General features: G+C 53.7%; 3 protein-coding genes across 15 annotated transcripts; 1 reads left to right on the forward strand and 2 right to left on the reverse strand.

Annotated features, from left to right (window-relative positions):
* The first annotated feature begins 1714 nt into the window (after positions 1-1714).
* Positions 1715-3210, forward strand: CUTA (cutA divalent cation tolerance homolog). 7 transcript variants are annotated; one of them, XM_059701986.1, is made up of 7 exons: positions 1715-1774; positions 1857-1908; positions 2163-2371; positions 2525-2584; positions 2686-2731; positions 2852-2901; positions 3004-3210. In XM_059701986.1, the coding sequence occupies exons 2-7, from the start codon at positions 1867-1869 to the stop codon at positions 3128-3130; spliced, it is 534 nt and encodes a 177-aa protein (XP_059557969.1). In that variant the 5' UTR covers positions 1715-1774; positions 1857-1866; the 3' UTR covers positions 3131-3210. The 7 variants fall into 7 exon arrangements, with proteins under 7 accessions (XP_059557969.1, XP_059557973.1, XP_059557967.1 ...); XM_059701990.1 differs by lacking the exon at positions 1857-1908 and having other exon boundaries at positions 1751-1774; XM_059701984.1 differs by having other exon boundaries at positions 1770-1908; positions 2037-2371.
* A 97-nt stretch (positions 3211-3307) lies between these two features.
* Positions 3308-8375, reverse strand: PHF1 (PHD finger protein 1). Of its 4 annotated transcripts, XM_059701980.1 has the most exons (15): positions 8148-8372; positions 7272-7446; positions 7099-7180; positions 6915-7010; positions 6387-6487; positions 6141-6289; positions 5867-5962; positions 5592-5660; positions 5353-5476; positions 5184-5251; positions 4921-5025; positions 4612-4798; positions 4432-4526; positions 4103-4183; positions 3308-3942 (listed from the first exon to the last, which is right to left on the reverse strand). In XM_059701980.1, exons 2-15 carry the CDS (start codon positions 7428-7430, stop codon positions 3654-3656), a joined length of 1701 nt encoding a protein of 566 aa, XP_059557963.1. In that variant the 5' UTR covers positions 7431-7446; positions 8148-8372; the 3' UTR covers positions 3308-3653. The 4 variants fall into 4 exon arrangements, with proteins under 4 accessions (XP_059557963.1, XP_059557964.1, XP_059557965.1 ...); XM_059701981.1 differs by lacking the exon at positions 5592-5660 and having other exon boundaries at positions 8148-8375; XM_059701982.1 differs by lacking the exon at positions 6387-6487 and having other exon boundaries at positions 8148-8374.
* A 969-nt stretch (positions 8376-9344) lies between these two features.
* KIFC1 (kinesin family member C1) lies at positions 9345-22423 on the reverse strand. 4 transcript variants are annotated; one of them, XM_059701978.1, is made up of 11 exons: positions 22265-22423; positions 16475-16612; positions 16225-16324; positions 15667-15720; positions 15505-15555; positions 14902-15302; positions 13131-13910; positions 12230-12520; positions 12067-12140; positions 11847-11922; positions 9345-9540 (listed from the first exon to the last, which is right to left on the reverse strand). In XM_059701978.1, exons 2-11 carry the CDS (start codon positions 16499-16501, stop codon positions 9496-9498), a joined length of 1899 nt encoding a protein of 632 aa, XP_059557961.1. In that variant the 5' UTR covers positions 16502-16612; positions 22265-22423; the 3' UTR covers positions 9345-9495. The 4 variants fall into 4 exon arrangements, with proteins under 4 accessions (XP_059557961.1, XP_059557962.1, XP_059557960.1 ...); XM_059701979.1 differs by lacking the exon at positions 22265-22423 and adding an exon at positions 22073-22255 and having other exon boundaries at positions 16475-16615; XM_059701977.1 differs by lacking the exon at positions 22265-22423 and adding an exon at positions 22073-22232 and having other exon boundaries at positions 14902-15299.
* Between the last annotated feature and the right edge of the window lie 1710 nt (positions 22424-24133).

Below are 24133 nucleotides of genomic sequence, written 5' to 3' on the forward strand. Positions count from 1 at the left end.
GACCCCTGACTCAGAAACACCTGAGAGAGGGAGAGCGAGCTGGAGAGAGAACAGTTTTAAAGCTGCAGATCCCAGACCCTGAGAGCAAGAGACCCCAGACCCAGAGAAAGATACTTGTCACCAGGGAGGGGAGGTGCGCGGAGGTTAATCTGAGGCACAAATCCAAAATCTAGAGGAAAACAGACCTCAATCTCTGGAAAAGCAAAAACAACGCCCCCCCCAAAACAGACCCCCCTAGAGAAAGGGGTGAAAGGTCAAAAACTGAGCCACCGGTTTCAAAAAAGTTCTCCAGAGCCACCGGAATCTTGGACGGTAGCCTCAGATGGTTATTCAGGGACCAAGCTCTGAGGCTGAGACCCAGATGCAGAGAGAGATGTCAGCCAGAGACCCCAGATACAGGAACTGCAGACCTCGGGCTTGGGGTGCGAGTGGGGGAGAAGGGGAGGAAGAGATTAGAGATGGGGAGCGAGGGAGGGAGGGAGGAAGACGCTTAGCTAGTGCAGAGATGCGGAACTCAGCGACCCCAAATTCATAAAGAAGTTAGAAAAGCCTTGGGGAGACAGTGATTACAGATCCAGGAAAACAAACCCCTAAAACAAAAACAGAAAGAAACCCCAATGCAAACACGGAAAAGGCCCCAGAGCTCTGGAGGAGACCCGGCCCGAGAGGCAGGCCTGAGGGAACCCCGGAGGCAGCCTGGGAAATGCCGGTCGCCCACCCCTGGCCAGAGGCCCTAGACCTTGGGGGGAGGAGGAGCACTGGGTAGAGGGTGTGGAAGAGCCTTTTCCCTGCTTCGTCCTCCCACCACGCCCTCCTCTCATTGGCCCCTCTCCATTTTTGGGTCACAGGATGTGCCTGCGCCCCAGGGAGGTTATGTAGGGCAGGTCCTGGCTCCTAGGAGGACGGGTTAAGGGAAGGAGACCCAAGCTGACAGGTAGACCAGTCTGGAGAGGGAATAGGAAGGGGATAGGGACGCAAGGACCATCGCTGCCTCTTGGTGTCCTCTCCATATCCCCAGCCTCAGCTCTACTTCTCCCGATTTACCAGCCTGCCTCCAGCTTTGGGGAGGCGCCTGCTGCCCGATGTTCATCGCCCCATTTACAGGGTCTCCTTCTAAAAGACGTCTTTCCTCACCTCGCCATGGTCTAGCCGTGTCCGTGCCTGCCTAATCACTCCCCCTGCCCAGGGACACTGCTTCTCGGATTATCATTGTTCATTCCCAATCCCAAGCGAGTGCTAGTCCTAAACAAGAGGGCAGGGGGCGCTCTCTTCACCCTCCGAGGTTAAACCTTCTCAGACCCTCCCACCTCCGGGCCTCGGGGAGCGCGTAGGGTCTGTGGTGAGGTGCCCTGTGGGGACTAGGGATGACCCCCCACCCCCCACTCTACAACTTGACGCATCGAGTCTGCGGGGTCTCCAGCCCCGCTTTCCTGGCGCCATCTCTTCCATCACGTGGCCTGCAGGGCTGGAACGCGATTGGCTTCCTCGCGTCCCTCATTGACAGACCGCCATCCGCGGGGACCTCCCCCGTCACGTGACAGTGGACCGCCGCCGAGGCTCTCCGAGGCTTGCCATTGGTCGGCTCCGGGAACGGGCGGGCCATTTCCGTACACGGCTGCAGATCCTTTGTGGATTGGTCAGCTCCCTTCGCTCCTCCCTCACCAGGAGGCGGGGCAAATTGGGCCATGCGAGGGCCGGATTGGCTGGCTCTGGAGGCGCAGCTCTTACTGTCACGTGGTGTACGTTGTGTTCTTATCACGTGGCTACCTCCCAGGTAAGTAGCGGCCCCTCTTCCTGGGTGTGGGGCCCTTTCTCGGCGGTACTGTGGCCTTTGATATCCAACCCTCCTCCGCCAGCTTAGGCTGCATGAGAGGGGTGCGGGCTCCCGCGGTCCTGCTCGGCGGAGGGGTGAGTGAGCGGCCCCGCCCCTCCCGGTTCGGAAGCCTGGACCACCCGCACCCGAACCCCAGAGGTTGGCCCCTGAGGAGGGGGTATAAACCGAGCCTTTGCCTGAAGTTTTCACGTTTCTCTCTCAGCTTCAGGGACCTTTCCTTCGGGGTGCAGAAGAGGGAGGGCAGAGTCCGAGTGTCCAAACGAGGGGTTTCTGGGGTGCAGTTGCCTGTGGTTTGTGGGGAGACACCGAATTCAGCGCCTGCTCCCAGGCCGCGCTGCTCCTGTCGCTCCTTTGGATGCCGGCGCTGCTGCCTGTGGCCTCCCGCCTCCTCTCGCTGCCCCGCGCCCTGACGGCCATGGCTTCAGGAAGCCCCCCGGCCCAGCCCTCGCCGGCCGCGGACTCCGGTTACGTTCCGGGCTCGGTCTCTGCAGCCTTCGTGACTTGCCCCAATGAGAAGGTCGCCAAGGAGATCGCCAGGTGGGGACCCGTGTGGGAAGAGACAGACCAGAGGGAGTTGGGGTGCTGAAGGAGGTCCCTCCCGCCGCTGCCCGCCTCTGGGCTTGGAGACCCTGGGCTGGCCGCGCAGAAGCCGGGTGGTGGAGCGCTCTGAAGGGGTCTCTTCGCCTCCAGGGCTGTGGTGGAGAAGCGCCTGGCAGCCTGCGTCAACCTCATCCCTCAGATTACATCCATGTGAGTCAGGATTGGGGTCACCCTCACGCGGCTAGGGGCTGACTGGCGGTCTTTTCGTTGGGGAAAACCTTTGCTCTCACAACTCTCCCTGACCTTTTCAGCTATGAGTGGAAAGGAAAGATTGAGGAGGACAGTGAGGTGCTGATGGTGAGAATCATTTCCCCACCCCGCGAAGCCTCAATTCTCTGACCTTTGACCCCTCTCCTTCATGAGATCCTGAGATCAGCCCCATGGGTGGATTCAACCACATTTGTCTTCACCCCTTAGATGATTAAAACCCCAAGTTCCTTGGTGCCAGCTTTGACAGATTTTGTTCGGTGAGAATTTTGAACTGGGGGGCAGGCCGTGGTCAGGGTGGGTAACGTGGGGTGGGGCTCCTTTGGGTAACTCTTGAATGACCCCACCCCTCTATTTCACAGCTCGGTGCACCCTTACGAAGTGGCTGAGGTGATCTCCTTGCCTGTGGAGCAGGGGAACTCCCCATACCTGCGCTGGGTGCGCCAGGTTACAGAGGCAGCTTCTGACCCCAGCACAGTCCCACCATGACGAGCCCTGTTCCTGCCACCTTCCCTTCCATACTTCAGGGCCCTCTGACCTGGGCCCCTAATAAATCCTGCCTTTGGTTCTTTGTGCCTTTGCCTTTTCTCGTCACGTATGAATTTGGTTGGGAAGATTAGCAGTACTTCTAGTCCTGTGTTCTCATCTTTCAGAATGACTCAGCTGCCAGATTTGTTTATCTTTATTTCAATAATACAGAGCCCAGTATCCTTTATCATCCTTCCCCTCCTCAGTCTCCATCCCCAGGGGTTAAATAATTTTTAAAAATATTTTAAAAGCTGTAACAAAATAACATCAAAGGAAATGGGAAGCAGGGTGGGGGAAAGCTCAGGAATCATGACGGGAGTAGAGAAGAGAGCCTCTTCTCCCCGCCTCCCCTGGATTCCACCTGGGCAGTAGGAAAACTACCCCCTACCTCCCCAGGTACATCCCAGCTGTAGGTGAGGTCAGAGGTCAGGGTACGAAAGTGCCGATGTGTGTGTGAATGGGGAGGTGGGCAGAGGCAGGCTGTTCAGAAGATGCCCCCGCCTCCCCACTCCACCAGGTACTGCACAGAACCATCAGGCCGTACTCTCCGAGCCAGGACTCGGACAGGGTCCCCTCGGGACAGATAGCCAACCCCACCTCGTACTCCTCCCCCAGTCCCAGGAGACAAACTACGGCACAGGGGAGAAGAGAGTGCTGAGCGTCTAGGAAGACCTGGGGAGGGCGCTGGGACTGAGGAAGATGAGGCAATCATCGAGTGCGGGGCACTTTTAGGGATGTCTGTGGGGAAACCAATGTGAAGTTCCAGGGGTGACCTAGGGAGAGAAGGCAGTTGTGAGTCCAGTAAGACAGGTAAGGACTACCAGAAATGGAGCCCACAAGCAGATCAGAGGAATGAAGAAATGGTTGGAGATTGAGGAACTGAAGAACACAGAGACAATGAGGGGTGTCACAGGTAAAGGGGTAGAATCTCACCTGTCTGGGGGTTCACCATCCCCAGAGGTCCCTGCAGTGCTGGCAGAGGGGTGGAAGGAAGCGAACATCCGGATGGGACTACTAGGGTTAGGGAGGGAGAAAAGTCAGGACCTGAAGCAAGAAAACAGGACATTCTCCCCCTGAATGAGCTTACCCCTGAGGAACCCCCATCCCCAGGATACTGGGGACCAGACATTGGTTCTAGAAGTCTCTCTGGGACAAAAAGTGGGTAGCCAAATGAGAGAATTCTGGGTGAGAAAGTCCAGAGGATGTGGACAATTAGAGAGGTTCTAGGGCAGCATATTTCTTGAGGGGGGAGCAGCACTGACCTGGGCAGGCAGCGGGCGTCTGTGGGCCGGAAGTTGTAGCCGCTGCTGCCCTGGTAACTCTGGTTAGGGCTGGGGGGTGGTGGAGACGCTGAGGCCTAGAAGTAGGAGCAGAGGACTGAGAGAGAACCCTGGATTCCCCACACCAGCATGTGCCCCGTGGGGTTGCCTCTGCCTCTGTACCTGCAGTGCCCTCTGCAGAGGGGCCCGCTGCCTCTGCTCCTGGGGCTCTGGCTGAGTGCGCACTGCTGAGGGTGGCCCCAGCTCCTCCATCTTCCCCTTCTGCCTCCTCAGGGGCTCTGGCTCCGGCCTCCGGCGCTTCCCCAGGGGACGTGGAACCCCTCCCCCAGGGCCCTGCCCTGAAGGGAAGCTGTAAGAGGCCTCCTTATCCCCCCAGCCCCCTCCCGGACACCCCAAAGACCCCCACCTCCATCTATATTTACCCCCAGATTAATACCCTGAGAATTTCCCCATCCCCCCTAGACCAGTGACCTGGTGGGGGCTCCATCTCCAGTAGGTGGCTCCACAGGAGGAGGGATCCGAGCATGAAGACCAAACAAGCATTTCCTCTTCTTAATCTCCCTTCCTGAAATGAAACTGGGGTGAGGAGAGAAATGGTACAGGTCAGTGTTATGGAAAAGGGCCCCCCTTCTGACCTTCCTCCCTGCTTTCCAGAGACGGTGTCCAGGTGGATCGCAGCACCGCCCTCCCCAGCTCCCGTCTCCACATCACCTCTCGGCCTCCCTTCAGCTTACCGGTCCTTGTGGCTGTTGAGTGCAGAGAGGAGCTTGGAAGAACGTTCTCCCTTGGGAGTGTCCGAGAGCTGGGGAAGAATAGGGAAGGTGGGGTCAAGAAGCAGTGCTCCCTCCCCCTCTTCACATCTCCCTCTTCCCACACAACCTCCAAAGCTTCACCACCCCTTACCTCCCCAAGGAGCAAACTGTCCCAATTCTCAGAGGTGAAGGGGAGGATCTCACGGTCAAAATCAAAGTATTTTTTCTTACAGCAAACGCTGAGGTGATAGAGGACAAGATGGGCCACATCCACCCTGGAGAAGCATTGAGTTGTCAAGGTTGTGGAAGCATTACAACAGCCAGGGGAGTTCCGAGTGGGAGGTTGGGGCAGGTAGGGTGAGAGAGGAGTTACACTGAGGTCAAGCTCACCAGCGAAGCTGTAGCCTCCTGACCTTCTCAGGGCCCCCCCGACACACACAGCATTCAAACTCATAGAACCTGGATGTGGGCAAGAGAGAGAATACACCTGACACGGGAAAACTATACCGTGCTATGGAGGGCTCACAAAGCAAGGATGGGGAACTAGTGAGCAACACCTGAGAGGTTGTGAGGAGAATGGATCTGAGACAGGCAGGTGTGGGGGAACTGAGAGGTGGGCACATCAAGAGGGCTCTCTGGGCTCCCGGAGTCTGTCCTGGTCTCACCTGTCCCCGTAGAGGAGGGGCTTGCTCAGACACTGGGTGCAGGCCTCGTGGAACCACTGCAAGCAGCTCCGGCACTGCAGCATTTTCAGGTTCCACCTGAGGGGGCACATAGGACTAGTGACCTCCAGACACTCTCCCTTAACGGCCCCAAACCCTGCTCACCACCGACCGCCTCCGCTTCAGCACTCCCCCTACCCTGTTCTCCATTCCCCGGGAATTCCTGCACAACCACACTGCATCACTTGTTCCTGAACCCCTGCCCCTCATTACTCACTCCCCAGGACCACCGCAGTAACAGTAGCTCTGCTGCCGGTTGCTCAGATGTCCAGCGTCCCAGTCCAGCCCCTTGAGTCCGTACGGCAGAGAGAGCTTCATACCCAGCATGGCCCGGGCGTAGGGGCCCTTCTTCAGTGCACCCCCCCTCTGCAGAGACAGGAGGGGCAGGCCACCTCAGCCGTGGGGCGAGAAAAGGCTTGGGAGAGGCCGTGGGTGGGCAGCTCCAATAGGAAGGCGCCTTTACCTTGGTGGCGATGGCAAAGACGCACTGGCGGCAGACCCAGGACGTGCCCTCTCCCTCTCCAGGGGCTGGGGCCCGTGGAACGTGGCAGTCCTGGTGATAAGCTGAATAACGACATTGAGGTAGAGCACTTACTGAATTGTAAACCTCCCTGTACTAGGCCTGGGAGAGGACGAGTCTTATCTCATTTAATTCTCGGCCATCGTCCTGTTTCGGGGGGAGGCGGGTACTCCCCTTATTCTACAGGTGAGGGAACTGAGTGAGGCTCCCAGAGGTTGTGACTTGCTCAAAGCCATATGGCTAAGAGATTACTTGCGCCACCCTCTGCCTGCAAAGCTCACATCCCCGTCCCATGGCCGCCTCTTTGTGTTGGGAAGGGACTGAGGTTACAGGGTTGAAGAGACTGGCCAGACCAGTGGCCTGGGGGACAGGCCAGAACAGGGGGTATAAGGGCCAGTGCTGGAGGGAAGGGACAGAGCAGCCGGGAATGTCCGGGGCGAGCTGGACCATCCAGGTGTCCTGTGCTCTCACCGTGGCGACACTTCTCACAGCTGACCAGCCGGTTCCCAGGGACCACAGCCTCTGAGCGACAGACACAGCAGAGGAGTTCCTCCCCAGGGAGGGCAGCTACGAGGGAACACAGTGTTAGGGCCTGTCCTTTAGGCAGGTTCCTGTCTTCCATGGGATGCACGCCCCCAGGCCTCTAGGGTCTCACCAGGGCTAATGTCTTTCCACAGAACCAGAAACTGGGAGTCATCCTCAAACTGCACCAGACACACCTCCCGAGCACTGTCCACCTGGAGTGGGTGAGTACACAGGTAAAAAGGGCATCAGCACTAGACGAGGAGACTGGGGGAAAGGTGACGGGTCAGAGGTCAAAGGTCTCACCTTCTTGATAGTTCCCAAGTACAGCAGCCCATCTGTCCATCTGGCCAGCACATCCTGACCCTCCCAAAGTCGAGGCCTGGGGCCTGAGGTGGGAGCAGAGGAAGCTGGGTCCCAAAGTGGGGGGGCACCGGAGCGGCTCAGCCGGGGGGGCTGTGCCATTGCATCCTGGGGGGGCCTGGCCAGAAGTAGAATGTGAGGAGGTTATGGAAGCTGAGGAACACTCCTGATTTTCTTTGCCTATTTTTCTGTCAAGGATTCAAGCAGCTGTGCCCCCTGTCTCCATGCCCCTGAGACAGCTGGGCGGGAAACCCCTCAGCACCCCTCCTCAGCTGGACTCCAGTCTCCCAACTATGGTGACCAGCCTCCCTCCCTAACCAGCCCACCCCACCTAGTGCTCCGGCCCCAGCTTCCAGGGCTCCCCTGGGCTTATGTCCTGGTCTTGAGATTTTCACAGAAACGACGGCTGCAGAAGCAAAGGTCACCACTCCTGCAGTTTAGAGGTATAACTGGGGTTACCCAGAGATGTATATTGGGAGCTTTTTTGGAGATGTTTTTCCGGAGTAGAAACAGCTGGCTCCCCGGGCCCGCGTGTCTCATTTAGAATCATCATCCGGGTACCAGGTTATGTCAGGTCACCCTCAAATTCGGGGATCCCTGCCCTCGGGTTAGATAACTTCCCTGAGCGCCCCGGGAGGGGGGCGTGTCCCAGTCCCGGTCTCCACTACCCAGGACCGCAAGTCCACCGCGGGCTGGAGTCGGCCCGGCCCGGCCGGACGCCAGGGTGGCCAGGTTCTCCCGCCCGCGCTCCGCGCTCCGCGCGCCGACCCCCGGCTCCCCGCCGCCTCCCCCACCCCAGCGCTCCCGCCGCCTCCTCACCAGTGACAGCTGGGGCCGCCGGGAGCCGGGCAGAGGCGGACGCGGGAGACCCAGGCAACAGCCCCGCGCGGGGAGGGCACGTCTGGGCGTCGGGGGGCGTGCAGGCGGAGGCCGGGGGGTCCCCAGGCCCAGCCCCTGCGTCCCGGCGGCTCTGGGGCGTATGACGCAGCAGCCAAAGCAGCGGCAGGAGGAGGCGGCCGGGGAAGGAGGGGAGGAGAGGGAGGGCCGCGCCGGCTCAGGGGGAGGGCGGTGGGAGGGGAGGACCCGGGGAGGAGGAGCCCGGGGCGGGGGACGGGCACCACCTTGCCCCACCTCCCTCACCTCCGACAGGCCCGGAGGGCGCGGAGCCCGCGGCGGGCTGTGTGGGGTGCGGGCTGGCGGGCCGGCAGACCCGGCGGGAAAGGGAATCCCCGAAGCCCCTTCCTCCGACGGGAGACCCGCCCTGGGGGTAGGAGGGCCTCCCCGCTCCCGGCAGCCCGTCTCCGGACTGGTGCCCGTTCCATGCCACATCGGTTAACGGCCCCCCCACCCCTGGTCGCCCCAAGTCCCGCCCCGCCTCCAGCCCCCGACCCCGCCCTCTACTCACCCTGCCCTTGGGCCCCACCACGCCCTCCTCCCTCCAGCGCCCGCCCTCCTCTCCCGCCTTTGCCCCAGCCCCGCCCTCCCGGTGCTACTCCGCCCCGCCCCGCGCTTCTGCGCACGCGCGACCCCTCCCGCGCGGCACCTGGGACGGCCGAGTCCCTCCTCCCGGGGCGGCGGCGGCGTCAGTTGGCGCCAGGGGCTCGGCCGCCGGCGTGGGCCCCGCGCTCCCGGGTCAGAGCGCGACAGGAGGGCTAGCACCGGGCGGTGACGCCGCGAGAGCCGGCCAATGGGCAGCGGGGCAGGGCCAGCCCTGGCCGTTCGAACGGGCGGACCGGGAAAGGGCGGGAGGAAAGAGCCCGCGGTTAGTGGGAGGGTGCGCCAGCCCGTCCTTGGGCCTCGGCTCCCACCCCTCAGGGAGGCCTGTGGATGGCCAGTGGGCGCCCCTCCCGCTGTGGACAGGGGGGAGGGTATGGGAGCTGAAAGCCACCCAGAACCCAAGGTACGGCTTAAGGAGAAAAGAGGCGGCTCTCGCCCTGCAAAACGCACAGATGGTGGGTAGAGTGGACAGATCCACAGTTCCCATTTTTACAGATAAGAAAAATACCCTTCTTGGGCAACTGCTAACAAAACCTTTATTTAAGGGGGAAAAAACACACACACAGAAAGCTTTTCTTTATTTGATAGGCCCGGGTAACAGGGCACCACCCCTACCCCAATAAAGCATCCCTCGCCCCTACTTCCACCCCGGAAAGATCTGGATCTGTCTTCATTTCCTATTGGCCTGGGCAGTACCAATGACACACTGGTTCACCTGTGGGCAGAGGAGATAGACAGAATACAAAAGTTTTCAGAGCAACCAAGAGACTCGGTTTCCGAAGATCATTCCCCAACCACAATATTAGGGCTGCCCTCAGAGAACACTTAGGTAAGGCTCTGAGACAGGTTCACGCTGGCCTCAGTTACGGTCAGTCCTCCACTGGGCCTCCTGGGACTGGAAGAGGTGAAAAGGCCTAGAACAGATGCAGGTCCCCGACAGGAGCAGAGACAGGAGGAGCTTTCATTTGTAGCCCTCCCACCACTAACGTTTAATAAGCTAAATAGAACAATAACATTTAGGGACCAAGGAAAATCAATGATTTCAAGTCTAGAGCAGGAAATGTACAAGACGAACCTGGAATAAAGACTACTGGGGACCCGTTTAAAGGACATAGCCAAAGTGAAGTAGCACACAATGGACAAAGATGTATAATTTGCGCATCAGAAAGAATGACACCTGCAAAGGACACGTATCAAATACATAAGCATCTGTACAATGATAACTCCTGACGAAAACTCACTGGTCACCTTTAGAAGTTGCCTGGGCATCAATTTATAAAACTGAAAATTGATAAAGAATCCTGCATTTATTCTGCCTTTCCTACATGGACTGAATTTCAGAGTAACCAAATAGATGGGAAGTATTTTATAGAAGAATCTGGACTAATAAATGTAGAACTGAGAAAATTAGAAAATCACCATTTTAACATTACCTAATAAGACCTGGGTATGATCCCTGCTTGATAAAATCACTAGGTGAAAAAGTCGATCGGAGTTCTTACTGGATAGATCAGGCTGACAACACCCAAATCCAATGATCAATATTTGTATCATTAAAAGTGGAACAACTAGATATTGGATGCTTCCTGATATGATTTGATAGAAAGTGTACCACTTCATGGAAGTTTACTTGCTAAGAAATTTAAACCCACAACAAAAATTATGGAGGAAAGAGGAAACAATCAGCTAAAATCCAGAATATGGTTATTCTGTAGGACAAATGACCCTATTTCTTCAACAAATAAATACCATCAAAGGGCATGGGGTTAATATAGGTTAAAGAGAGAGTTAAGAGATCATTTCAGCTAAATTATCTGAGTGGCCCTTGCTTGAATCCTGATCAGAACAAGCCTAATGTATAAAAGACATTTCTGAGATAATCAGGTAAACGTAATATATATAAGCTGGGTATCAGAGGATATTCAAGATTTATCTTGTCTGGTGTTAATGATGTTGCTATAACTTAAACTCGATTGCCAGATAGCAAGGGAAATACTGATCAAAGCAAAAGACCAGGTAAGGGTGCCAAGGTGGCTGACTACTTCCATGGCAGCAAGAAAGGCTGAAGCCCCAGTGGAGCAGGAGGGCACACCTGACCAGAGACCCTGAAAAAAGCCAGAATCCATCGCCGGGTTACAGCCTCAGGAAAATGAGTGACCGGAGAAAAGAAATGACCCTTCAGAGGCAGGCAGTAAAAACACTTTCTGACTTAATTCTAGTGAAGGGAGTACAAGTATCCTAGAGCAGTCACCAACCGGTGGTCCACGGGCCACTGGTAGTCCATGAGGTCTGAAAGGTTGGCGACCGCTGTCCTAGAGAATTCATGGCCATGGCCACAGCTGACCCTCGTGTGGTTCGGAGCCTGAACTCACACTATTTGGAATGGTCTGAAAAACCTCTGGGTCTCTTTTGATCCAGCAATCGCATTTCAAGGCATCCTTCCCTAGATAGTTAGATATAATTAAACAAATAGGAAATGACATACATACAAGACTAGTCAACATGACCTTGTTTGTAATAAAGTGTGGAAACAGTCCAAGTGCCCAGTAGAGGGAACTGGTGGATAAACTTTAGTCCTTCTACTCAGTTCCTAGGCAGATGTGAAAACAATGGGATGATCTCTGTGTGGGGTGGGGAGTAATCTTGAGGCTGTCTTGTTAAGCAAAACAAAATGCAGAATAACATAGATAAGAGAGAGGGAGAGAAGTCTTTTATATAAGGATGAGGGACATTAGAATAAGTAAAATGATAGATAATAAAAATGACAGGTGGGGAAAATAAGGTGGATGGGGGTAGTGTATAGCTTCCTATGCAGTTTACCTATTTCTAAAAACTTAATTAAAAATCCCCAGAAGCCAATAGTTAAAAATCTATCTAGATGGGTGTGTGCTGCAGATGACTAGCCATTCTAAGTCCTTTCTGGATGAATGTGCCCTGGCCAGAGGACAGAAGGGGTGCAGATGCAGAAACCCACGGTCACCCAGGGGTCCTGACAGGGCCTGGGCTTGGCGGTAACCACACCTTAGAGGCAAAGCGGAGGGAGTTGAGGGACTCTGAGGCGTTCTCTTCTAGTGGAGAAATGTTCACAAACATGAGCCTGTGGAGAGAGGAGAGGGGGGTCCAAACCCCAGCATTAGTGGCCGTGTGGAGCCTGGACCAGGTCTCTACGGTTTCCCCTTTCCCACCTGACCCCAGCATTACAGTCCCCACCCCACCCCTCCCACCTGCCCCTTCCACTCACATCTTAGCACTGCCCCCCAGAGAGTTCTGCAGCAGGTAGGTGAGCTTGCTGTTCCGGTATGGTACATGGGACTCCTAGGAGGTTGAGGGGGACCAGTGATTAGGACTGGACAGGGTTCAGCACAGTCAGCCCCAGGTCCCACCTGCCCCAACCCCATTCCCACCTTGTTGCTCAAAGCCATGATGACGAGCCCCAGCGTGGACAGGCTGCTGTTAATGGCCTGTGTTTCCCGAAGGCGTTCCCGCTCCCCAGGACCGAGGGCTAAGCCAGGGTCTAGCCGCTCGCTCCCGGCCAGGTCCACAAGATTGAGGTGGGCCGCACACTGTAGGCCTCGCCCCGCATGCTCCCCAGAGATCTGCAGCTGGAACACACTATGGCTGCGTGATGACCGCTCATTCTGGGCTGTGCGGGCTACAGCCCGGTTCTGGCGGGCCAGAAGGAGCAGAGTCTCCACCTGGGAGGGAAGAGCAAGGGGCAACAGCAGGCCAGAAGTCAGTACAGAGCGATGTCAGCAATGGCAATGAACATGAGTCAGCACCTGCCCTCCGGGAGCTTTCTTTCTAGCCAGCGAAGAGACAAGTAAGTAAAATACACAACATGTCTGAGAGTACGAAGGAGTAAAATGAAACAGAAAAATAAGGAGTGTGTAAGAGTGAAGTGAGGACTGCAACTTTAGACAGGATGGCGGGATCTTCAGGCAGTGAGGGAGCACGCCATTCCAGAGGCAAAAGGAAGCAGCGAGCTCCACGACCCTGATGGGATCAGTGTGACTCGTGGGCTCAGGAATGAGCTAGAACATGGCTCCAGCATAGTGAGCAAGGAGAGCAATAAGAAGTGAGGTGAGAGGCAGTGGGCAGGGGGCCAGCGACAGCCCTGCTTCAGGAGGGGCCTCTCTCCTCCCTGCTCCGCAGTTCTGAAGGCAGATCCACCCCAGTCCCCAGCCCACAGTGAATAGGCAGCTGGTCCTCACACCTTCCCTTCCCTTCCCTTCCCTTCATCCACCTCCATCTCACGTCGCCGTCCACTCCTCCCCATTTTCCAGCCACAGTGCCATCAGTGCTTACCTCTTTCTCACAGGAGACAGGAACATAGCGGGCATTGGTGACAGTAAGCTCCTCACTCCCTGGCCCTGCCCGGCGAATCTCGCACTCACCCCCCTGGCCCTTCCGGGTCCCGGTGGCCAGGAGGTCTCGGACAGTCTCATTGTAGATCTCTACGTAGCTTGCCACAAAGCTATAGGTCCAGCCCTGGCCGCTCAGCTCTTGGGCTACAGAGAACAGGTGCCGCAGGGCCCTAGGAATTAGCCCCTCCACCTGGGGGTCTCCCCCAGGCCCACCCTCCATTGTGAATGTCTTGCCGCTTCCTGTTTGGCCGTAGGCAAAGATGCATACTGGGTAGCCATCCAGGGCTGACTGGACAAGCATGGCAATCTCCTCAAACACTTCGTCCTGTCCACTCCCTGGCGGGAATACCCGGTCAAAGGAGAAGTCGTGGCGAGTCGGGGGGGCTGGCACCCCACTCAGGGTCCCACGCCGCTCATCACACCGGAGGAGGCTGAGGTGGGTTGGAGGATCAGAGGGCCCAGCAGGGCCTGAGGGAAACAGGAGGAAGCCAGGGGGTGGGGTGGGCTCCCCTGGAAGGACAGGGCGGACCCGACAGAACACACGGATGTTGCCTTTGAGCTCCTGTAGCTGGTTGTGTAGTCGCCGGCGCTCCATCTCTAGCCCATGGAGACGTTCTTCTCGCTCAGCCAGTAAGGTCGCCTGGGCTGCAGCCTCTTGGCGCAGAGATGCCACCTCCGCTTGGCTACCTGACAGAGCTGCTTCTGATGCCTGAAGCCTCCTCTGCCCAGAACAAAACAGAGAGGGCAAGAAAAAGCAAGAATCAGAACAAGTCATGATAGGGTGGGAGTGGAGGTGGGGTGGCCCCTGCCTCCAATGACTTCACAGTCTGGTAAAGAAGAAATGGGAATCACGGTAGGGGAACAGGAGGCAATGGGCACATCCAGAAGAGGCACAGGAAGATGATGTCCTGGCCGACACCCAAAAGGATAGGAGTGAGCCAGGGGAAGGCGAGAATACAGAAAGAGCGTCCCACAAAGAGGGACGTGCAGATGCCAAATCCCCGGAGCGAGAATGGAGTCATTTAAGAGACTGCAAGTTAGTCAATCTAGTGGGTGCTCACCAAGCAGTAGATGGACATGTGAAGAGGGAGAAAAATGCATGGGGATTTTTGATGAGGAAAGATACAGAAAGAAAGGTGATGGAGGAATAGGGGAGACATAGATTGGAGGAGCTATGAAAACAGGGTGGGGGTAAGGGGAGGGATAAACCAAAGGACTTGTATGCATGCATATAAGCCTAACCAATGGACACATACAACAGGGGGGTGAGGGGGCAATGGGGGGATAAGGACACATATGTAATACCTTAATCAATGAAGAAAAAAAAAGAAAGAAAACAGAGGGGTAAAGAAGGGTAGAGGACAGCCCTGGCTGGTGTGGCTCGGTGAGTTGGGCATCGTTCCTTGCCGAAGCTTGCTGGTTCCATTCCCAGTCAGGGCACATGCCAGGGTTGTGGGCTTGATCCCCAGTAGGGGGCATGCAGGAGGCAATCAATAGATGTCTCTCTCTCTCCCTCTCCCTTCCTCTCTCTCTAAAAAAAAAAAAAAAAAAAAAAAAAATCAATAAAAAAATCTTTGGGAGGAAAAAAACCAATCTTTTTTTTTTTAAAGAAGGGTAGAGGATATAGGTACGCTGCTGGACAGAGGTGGTCAGGGATTCTAAGCCCAAACCTGGAAAGCAGGAGCAGCATTTGGTGAGAAGCTGGTCCTTACCTCCTGCTCCTCCAGCCGGGTGGCCAGTTCCCTCCGCTCCGCCTGCAATCCCAACTGTTCTTTCTGGAGCTCTTGCACCAAGCCCTCCTGCGTGCCCAGCCGCTCTTCCAGCTCCAGGACACGGGCACTCAGGTTCCCCAGCTCCTGTTGGCCCTGCTCAGCCTGGGCCCGTACCCTGGCCAACTCCCCTTCCAGTGTCTTGCGTTCTGCCCCCAGGGCCGTGGCTTGCTGCTGGGCCTCCCTGAGCTGGTCCCGCAGCTGTTGGTTCTCCTGGTCCAAAGTCTGAGTCCTCTCACGGTAGCATTTCAGCTCTGCATTTCGGTCACATAACTGACCCTTTAAGTCCCAGGCTGGACGTTTGCCGGGTTTCTTCCCGCCCAGCTTAGGAGGAGCAGCTGCTGCTAAGATGGGCACAGAAAGGACCAAGGTCAAGTCTTGGTTCCCTATCTCTCCTCCCTCTTAACCTTTAGGGCTTCCACACCTGATGCTACATCTCCTTCTCCTCCAGACAGGGAAGAGACAGATGGATTCTTCTGGGTACTCACCACCTCCCCTTCCCTATCCCAGCCTCTCACAGGCAGCCCAGCCATGTTTGCCACCTACTGTCAGGCTTCTGGGCAGGAACAGCGGGGCCCGCCTTCTGAGTCTTCAACACTAGAGAATTGGGGAGGCGACATCAGCACAGTGAACTTCCACCTCCTTCATTCTCCCTTTACATGGACCCCAACCCCTGCTCAGCCCATAGGGCCCTTAAGGGCTAATCACCTGTGGCAACGGCTGTGGAACATCGCGGGCCTGTCTTCTTGGGAACTTTTGGAGCTGTCAGGAAATGGGACAGAGGAAAAGAGCTATCACTCTCAGGGTGGCATGTACTCTGGCTGGGCGACGGGCAGAGCAGTTGCTTTTACTGAGGATTAGAAACTAGAAAACTTTCCTCTTCCGCTAGGTCTGGCCAACTCCTAAAGATATCCTTTCCCAGGACCAGAAATTACTGAGCACGCTAAGAAACAAGCTGGACCAGGAGACGCAAAGAGAGCGGGGGCGGAACCATGTGAAAAGTGTGCTACATCTATGCAAAAAGATGTTAGGGAACATGTATTTGCTTGGCTACCCATAGAATAGCCCTGAAGAACACACAGTGGTCCCTAGGGAGGGGAAGTGGGTGGCTGGGGGACAGAGGTAAGAGGGAGACTTTTCAGAAGTATAACAACTTTTGTGCCTTTGAAATTTTGGAACAAGTGAAACATATTCCCTGTTCAAACTAAGCTAAAATTAAAAGAAAAGGAGTTGGAGAGTACTGATCTGTCCACCCCCAGAGCCCACCTGCGGTCTGGCCTTGTGTCTGGGGCACTGTGGTGATGACCGGAGCTCTGTGGTGGGATGTGGCAAACTTGGTCGCTGTGCCCAGGCCTCGTGTCCTTTTCTAGGGAGAGACAAGGACAGGGTCCACAGTTACCCTCCCTGATGGGTTTACATTCCCTCTCTCTCTCTCTCTCTCTCTCTCTCTCACACACACACACACACACACACACGCACGCACGCACACACACACAGCTTTCTAAACCCAGCTCACCTTTTCTGGCTCCAAGACATCCTCCATCTGGTCACGCCCCCTCTTAAACCTGCTTCCTGAGAGAGGCAGCCGGGAAGGGGCCTTGACCAGGGGTCTCTTCAACTCTAAGTTACCCTTCACTTCCAACAAAGGGGACCTCTGCTGGGAAAAAAGAGACACTTAAGACATCACCCTAGAACCCAAACGTCCAAAGACCTCTGCTTTTTGGCCACCCAGCCTAGTCCTCAACATCACTACCAACAGCATTAACTTTGGAGCTCTTATGCCACAGACTATATGGCAGCCAAAAAGCATGGAGGCCCTACCTGGTACGGCTCAGTGGAAAGAACATTGGTCTGCAGACTGAAGGGTCCCGGGTTCGATTTTGGTCAAGGGCACTTGCCCGGTTGCAGGTTTGAACCCCAGTAGGGGGCGTGCAGGAAGCAGCCGATCAATGACTCTCTTCATTGATGTTTATATCTCTCTCTCCCTCTCCCTTCCTCTCTGAAATCAATAATTAATAATAATAATAATAATAATAATAATAATAATAATAATAAAAAGCATGGAGAAGTGGGAGCAATCTTTAAGGGAGACGGTGGGCGGACTTTGGACTTCAGCTAAGTAGTACTTATATAAGCAGAGAGAAATGGACACTTCTTTTAGAAGGCAAAAACAAACACACACATGGTGTGACTGTGAAACCAACACACTCCTTTAGCTAGAGCTGAGGACAGTAAGGGAGAGAGTGGAAGATAGATAAAGTTGCAAACTGGGTTGGAGGAGCAGGTAACATTTATTAGGAACTGTTTTAAATGCTATATTTGTATCAACTTAATCCTCAGAGCAGCCCAGAGGTGGTACTGATGTAAAATAGCTTGTCATCAGCCAATAAAAGGCAGAGCCAGGGTTAGAATGTAGACAGTCTGTTCTGAAGGCCATGTTTTAACCATTAGGCAAACACTGCCTTGTAGGGCTTTGATGCCAAGCTAAGGAGTTTAGGCTTTAGCCCTGCATACATGGAAAGCCAGACACACTTTCTGATTAAGCATCTGAAAACTATGCAAACGAGCCTATTGTAAAGAATAAGAATGAGCTGTAAGTAGGCCAACTTGCAGAGGGAAGGCCAGCAAGTAGCTTGGCCAGTTTGGAGACCACCGAAGTACAGAGGCATGAGGTGGGGGCAAAGGGAAAGAAAGAACCTCTCCTTTAAGCAGCACAATTCAGGGCCTGGGGATTATGTTCACCCCATGGTTACCAGCCATTCTGGTTTGACTAGAACTGAGGGGTTTCTTAGAGGACATGGGAATTTCAGTGCTAAAATTAGGTCATTCCCATGCAAACAGGGACAATTCATCACCCTACTCCTATCCCACCACCAGGAGGGCACTGTGTATAGATCAACTTTTGATTTTCACTAGAGGTAACTTAATTCCAAGGCCAGTCTCTCTCTTCCCTTCAGTTTACTTCATTCATTCAATGTTTACTAAAAGCCAGGAAATGATCTAGGTTCTGGAGTAATAGCTATCGTCTGTGCCCTCAAGATGTTCATGGACAGTCGGAAGGGAAGCATTCGAGACGACTAAAACTTTACTTAGTGCTATCCTAAAAGGATCCCAGAGGAGGGGGGTGGGCATCTAGTGTAAATGTGTCGGAGAACACTTCTAAAAAGTATTTTTGGGCAGAGCCTTCAGGGTGAGAAAGAGTTGGCTTGATGGGTTTTGGCCAAGAGCATTCCAGGCAAAAAGCAAGGAAGAATGCATTCAGCAAGTGACACACTGTTCTGTTAAGCTGAACAGAGGAAACTGCATAGAAAGTGGGGAGACGAGAAAAGAGGCAGAAGAGAAAAGACTGTAGTGGTTGGTATGCCATGATAGAGCCTGGAGTTTACTGACGGCAAGAGGGACCCTGTTGACTTTTAGTCAGGAGAATAATATGACTAGATTTGTATGTAAAAAGTGAACTATGAGCAAAGTGAAAAATGAATAGAACTAGAAGATGAGAGGTATCAGAGGCAGACACTGCATCATTCCTTCATTCACCCATTCAACGAAGATTTTTTAAAACATATATTTTTATTGATTTCAGAGAGGAAGGGAGAGGGAGAGAGAGTCAGAAACATCAATGAGAGAGTATCATTGATCAGCTGCCTCCTACATGCCCCCCACCGGGAATCGAGCTCAAAGCCCAGGCATGTGCCCTTGACCGGAATCGAACCTGGGACCCTTCAGTCCACAGGCCAACGTTCCATCCACTGAGCCAAACCAGCCAAGGCTCAACAAGGATTTTTGCACTAAGAATTGTTGACAGACTGCTCTGTAACAGGCGCTGTTCTAGGTACTGGCAAGTAAAGAACATGAAGTCTCTGCTTCCCAGAGCTTATTTTCTAAGGCCGCCTTTCCAAACTGGGGCACCACAAGAGAACTGAGCTCCACAGAAGACGATCTATTTTCTGTTCTCCCAAGAATGTATACAGCTCTGAAGATTTTAGTTGCTTGAAAGAGAAGTTAATTCATTAGATACAAAGGATGTCTGAGGGCCGTGGTCGGCAAACTGCGGCTCGTGAGCCACATGCGGCTCTTTTGGCCCCTTGAGTGTGGCTCTTCCTAAGCCTTAGGAGTACCCTAATTTAGTTAATAAGAATGTACCTACCTATATAGTTTAAGTTTAAAAAATTTGGCTCTCCTGCCAAAACCGGTTTGGCTCAGTGGATAGAGCGTCGGCCTGCGGACTGAAAGGTCCCAGGTTCGATTCCGGTCAAGGGCATGTACCTGGGTTGCGGGCATAGCCCCAGTAGGAGATGTGCAGGAGGTAGCTGATCGATGTCTCTCTCTCATCGATGTTTCTAACTCTCTATCTCTCTCCCTTCCTCTCTGTAAAAAAATCAATAAAATATATTTTAAAAAAAATTAAAAAAAATAAAAAATTTGGCTCTCAAAAGAAATTTCAATTGTTGTGCTGTTGATATTTGGCTCTGTTGACTAATGAGTTTGCCGACCACTGCCTTAGGGCATTAGAGCTTAATTCTCAAGGAACTCAGTAGAGAGGGGCCCTCTAAGAGTCTAAGTCAAGCGTGTCAAATGCGGCCCGCCAGGTGCAAGTTTGACATGCTTGGTCTATGCTAAGTAGAAATCCATCTGAGAGAAGGCCAACGAGGAGCTGCATTACATGAAGCCAAGCACAGTAGTTCCCCGGCCCCTGTTATCTGCAGGAGATACTTTCCAGGATCTCCAGTGGGTGCCCGAAACCTCAGACAGTACTGCATCCTATAAATACTATGGTTTTTCCTATACACACACATATACCTATGATAAAATTTAGAGATTAATAACTATAACTAGGAAGCAGGGCAATTTTAACAACATCGTATATAATAAAAGCCTAATATGCTCAGTGTCTGGTCGACCGATCGGTAGGCAGTTCAACCAATCAAAGCATAATATGCTAATGATAAGCTAAGGTTGCTCAACCAGTCGCTATGACGTGCACTGACCACCAGGGAGCAGATGCTCCCACCAGTAGGTTAGCTTGCTGCTGGGGTCCAGCCAATAGGGGTTGGACATGCCCTGGAGCCCTCCCACAGTCCCTCCCTGGCTGGCCCATCTCCAGCGTCTCTCCCTGGCCCGGATGGTGCACCAGTGGGGTCCATGGGCCTGGCCTGCGCCTTCTCACAATCAGGGACCCCTCAGGGGATGTCGGAGAGCCGGTTTCAGCCCAACCCCGCAGGCCAGGCCCAGGGACCCCACTGATGCATGAATTCATGCACTGGGCCTCTAGGACTATAATAAAAATTTTGTGAATGGCTTTGGAGTCATTACTAAGTAAAATAAGGGTAACTTGAACACAAGCACTGCCATACCCTGACAGCTGACCTAATAACCGAGATGGCTACGAAGTGACTAACAGACAGGTGGCCTACACAGCATGGATATGCTGGACAAAGGGATGATCCATGTTCCAGGCAGGACAGAAGGATAGGTATGGACAGAATGGCATGCAATTTAAAACTTTTGAGTCATTTGTTTCTGGAATTTTCCATTTAATATTTTTGGACCACAGGTAACTGAAATCATGGAAAGCAAAATCTGGGATAAGAGGGACCACTGTATTGATCTACCTGGGAGCTGCCTTGGGGGAGAGAGATAGAGGGTAGGCAGTGAGGGAGATGCAGGAGTCCAGGCTGACTCTCAGATACCTGCCGTGGTTCCATTAATCAGGATCACAGGAGGAAGAGCTGGTTTTGTTTTTAATTAAACTTTTCATGATAAAGTCATTGTAGATTCACATGCAGTTGTAAGAAATAACACGGAGAGATCTGAGAGTACCTGAAGGACTACTTTGGGAAGTTCAGCTTTGGCCAAGTGACTTTGAACTACCTGTGATACAAATAGACATATGCACGATATTCACAGCAGAGCATCACTATAGAGAAAACTCCGAAACCACCTGATACCCTGGCTTCTTACATTTTAGTTTATTGGTCTTTCCTTATGTTAGATTGTGAGCATCACATGAACACATCTATTTTGTTCACAACTGTATAACCAGAGTACCTAGTACAATGTCTGCTACGTAGCATGGCTCAGTACATTTTTAAAGGAATAAAATCAGATGTCTATCAGTAGGAGAATACTTAAATTGCACAACATCCAAATCATTGGCTTACTAGTACATACACATAAAGGGGAGAGGGTCCCGTCACCTGCAGAAATGTACCCAAAAAATATTTCTTTAAATTTTCCAAGGTCAAACACTATTTTTTTTTTTTTTATAACCAATGCCCTTCAGTCTCTCTACTACCAAAGGCCTACCACCCAGGAATTTGTGTGGGTTCAGAAAATGTGTTCATAGGTTTATTCAGTTCAGGACAACTCCAAGAGTACAGTGTTTATTTTTCTCCCATCTATAAAGCTAGACACGACTCTCACTTGGTACAATTAGCATGAGCACTTAACCTATAAAAACAGATATTCAGCCCTAGCAGTTTGCTCAGTGGTTAGAACGTGGCCCAAGGACTCAGGGGCACCCACATAGGTTGCAGGCCCCATCCTCAATCAGGGGTGGGAGGCAACGAATCATGTGTCTCTCACACAGATGTTTCTCTCTGTCTCTCCCCTTCCCTTCCACTCTCTCTAAAAATCAATGAAAAAAATATCCTTGGGTGAGGATTAAAAAAATAAACGGACAAACGAAATCAGATATTCATCCAACCTCCTAAAGCCACTACTCGGCGCCTAAGGCACGAGACCCCAGCCCCTCGCCGAGTCCGACCGTCAGCAATCCCTCCCTTCCTGTCGCCTCTACGCCGTCACCTTCTATTCTCCCTGGGTCATTCCGATCAGCAGCCAACAGGCGCTGCCATTTCTTCCGGCCTCACAGCTTCTTGACTCTGCTTTCCCTGCCAGCTACGCCCTTTTCTGCTGCCTCCTGCAGCAAAACCCTTCAGAAGTGTTGCCTCTTAGTACTCACTGTGCCCAATTTCTCTCCTAAATCGTCCCGATCACTCGGGGCCGCACAGACCTTCGTCCTCCAAGTAGGCCGGGGCGGGGGCTCGTCAGCACCGGGGGCGGCCGTCGGCCCCGCGGCCCCGGGCGGGAGACCCAGGCCGGCCCTACTCACCTGCGGCTCCATGACCAGCTCCCGCCACACGTGCCAGGGGGCGCGACGAAGGGAACAGGGCGCCGCGGCTCCCGGGACCTGCGTTCCCTCGCCCGCTCGCGACGCAGAACACGGGCGCTCCGCGCTCCGGCAGCCACCCAGGAGGTGCCACACCCGCCACTTTTGAATTTCAACGGCTGTTGCCACACTCACCTCGCTCCGCACGCAGGGGCCAATCGTCGCCGCCGCCACAACCGAGGGCCAATCGCAGCGCCCTCCGCCTCCCGAGGCCACACCCGTCGGGCCGGCGCCTTCCCCTGCCAGTTTGGCCGGCGGGTTAGTCCCACTTCCGGCCGCACGTCTCTAACCCCGCTCCCCCGCTGCGGTCGCGCTGGGCTTAGGCAGGCTCCCGCCGCCGCCCGCTACGTCAGGCGATGCCTGCACACGCCGCGCGGACGTCACCGCAGTGGGGGGCGGGACGCTGGCGGACAGGAACCACGCGTGCGCACACTAGGTCCAATGCGGGCGCGGGCGGGACGAGCGCCCCTAGCGACTGCAGCAGGGAGCGCACTCGCGCCCGCGGATTCGGCCGCTGGCCCCGGAAGTGGGAGCGGCGCCCTCGTGCGGCTGTGAGAGGCCGCGTCAGCCCATTCCCCGGTCTTTCCGGCATTTCTAACCAAATTTAGGGACCAGGGCTGCAGCTTGACGCTTCATGGAAGCTCGACAGTGGGGTTTCGAGGCTCAGAGGAGGACTTTTTTCTGCAGACTCCTCACCAGACCTCCTCCGTACCTGGATGCCGTTCACTAGTGCTGGAGAACGGATTTAGGGCCGCCAGAGCCTCGAACCCACGGTGGGGTCGCTGCTTTTATTTATGGGGTCTTTGATGTTTTTCAGACTAATCTGCACGTGCATTGTCTCCATTGACTAATCACCAAGTTCACTGAGCTCTTACTGCGTGTCGAGTGCTTCGCACATCTTACCTGCAAGCTAGCTGAAGGGTTAAAAAGGTTAAGTATGTCAGCCCAAAAAAGCAGTTGAGTCAAGCGTTCACTCGGGAATCTAAGAATTGCAATTCCTGATTCAGGCAGAAACCCAAACAGGATCCTAATTACAGGGTGAAAGCAAGCGGTTTTCGTGAGAGAAACGGACTAATTACATGAGATGAAAAAAAGTCCTGTTGGTGCTGACGAGCTGCGCTACTCTGGGCTACGCAGGGTAGGTCACTGCTTCTCTCTTCAGATAAAACGTCTGTAATCATCAGTCCCTGTGATCAGGATGTCCAATTTCCTGCTGGCTTTATGTTTGTACACAATAGTGATCGATTTTCTTAAAATAAAATTTTTTAAAACAAACCGAAAAAAGGAAAAAAAACAATAGTGATTTAGCCCAGTCCAAAGTTTCAAGGAACAAGACAAGCAATGCAGTTCCTCTAGAATGCTTGCTCTGGCTCCATTTAAAAATGGCTCCAAAAAAAAGAAAGAGAGAGGGGGTGGGCGGGCATCTGTGTCATTTCACAGGAACAGAGTCACTAACTGTGAGTGGATCTAGAGATTCTAGATCAGCCGTGGGCAAACTACGGCCCGTTTGAAATGAATAAAACTAAAAAAAAAAAAAAAAAAGACCGTACCCTTTTATGTAATGATGTTTACTTTGAATTTATATTAGTTCACACAAACACTCCATCCATGCTTTTGTTCTGGCCCTCCGGTCCAGTTTAAGAACCCATTGTGGCCCTCGAGCCAAAAAGTTTGCCCACCCCTGTTCTAGATCCATTAGCTTTAAATACAAGCTCTATCTGTTCTCTCGGGCCACCTGTAACTACCTTGGTAACAAAAACCTGTGAATACTTTGTAGCGTGGTTCTACTACATTTAGTCATCAGAGTTTCCGACCAATCCTGGCGGTAGTCAGAACAAGGATTTAATACTGAACAGCAGAGGACTTGGTACATAATTGGAGACTGACAGAACCAAAACTCAAGCCACCTACCCTCTAATCCAGTGCTTTAACTTGAATTCACACCTGCTTGTGGAGGGGAGCTGACTGTGAGAAGAGGAGTGAGGAGTGAAGAAGGAAACTGGA

This window comes from Myotis daubentonii, chromosome 6 (genome assembly GCF_963259705.1).
Source record: "Myotis daubentonii chromosome 6, mMyoDau2.1, whole genome shotgun sequence".
NCBI classification, from domain to species: Eukaryota; Metazoa; Chordata; class Mammalia; order Chiroptera; family Vespertilionidae; genus Myotis; species Myotis daubentonii.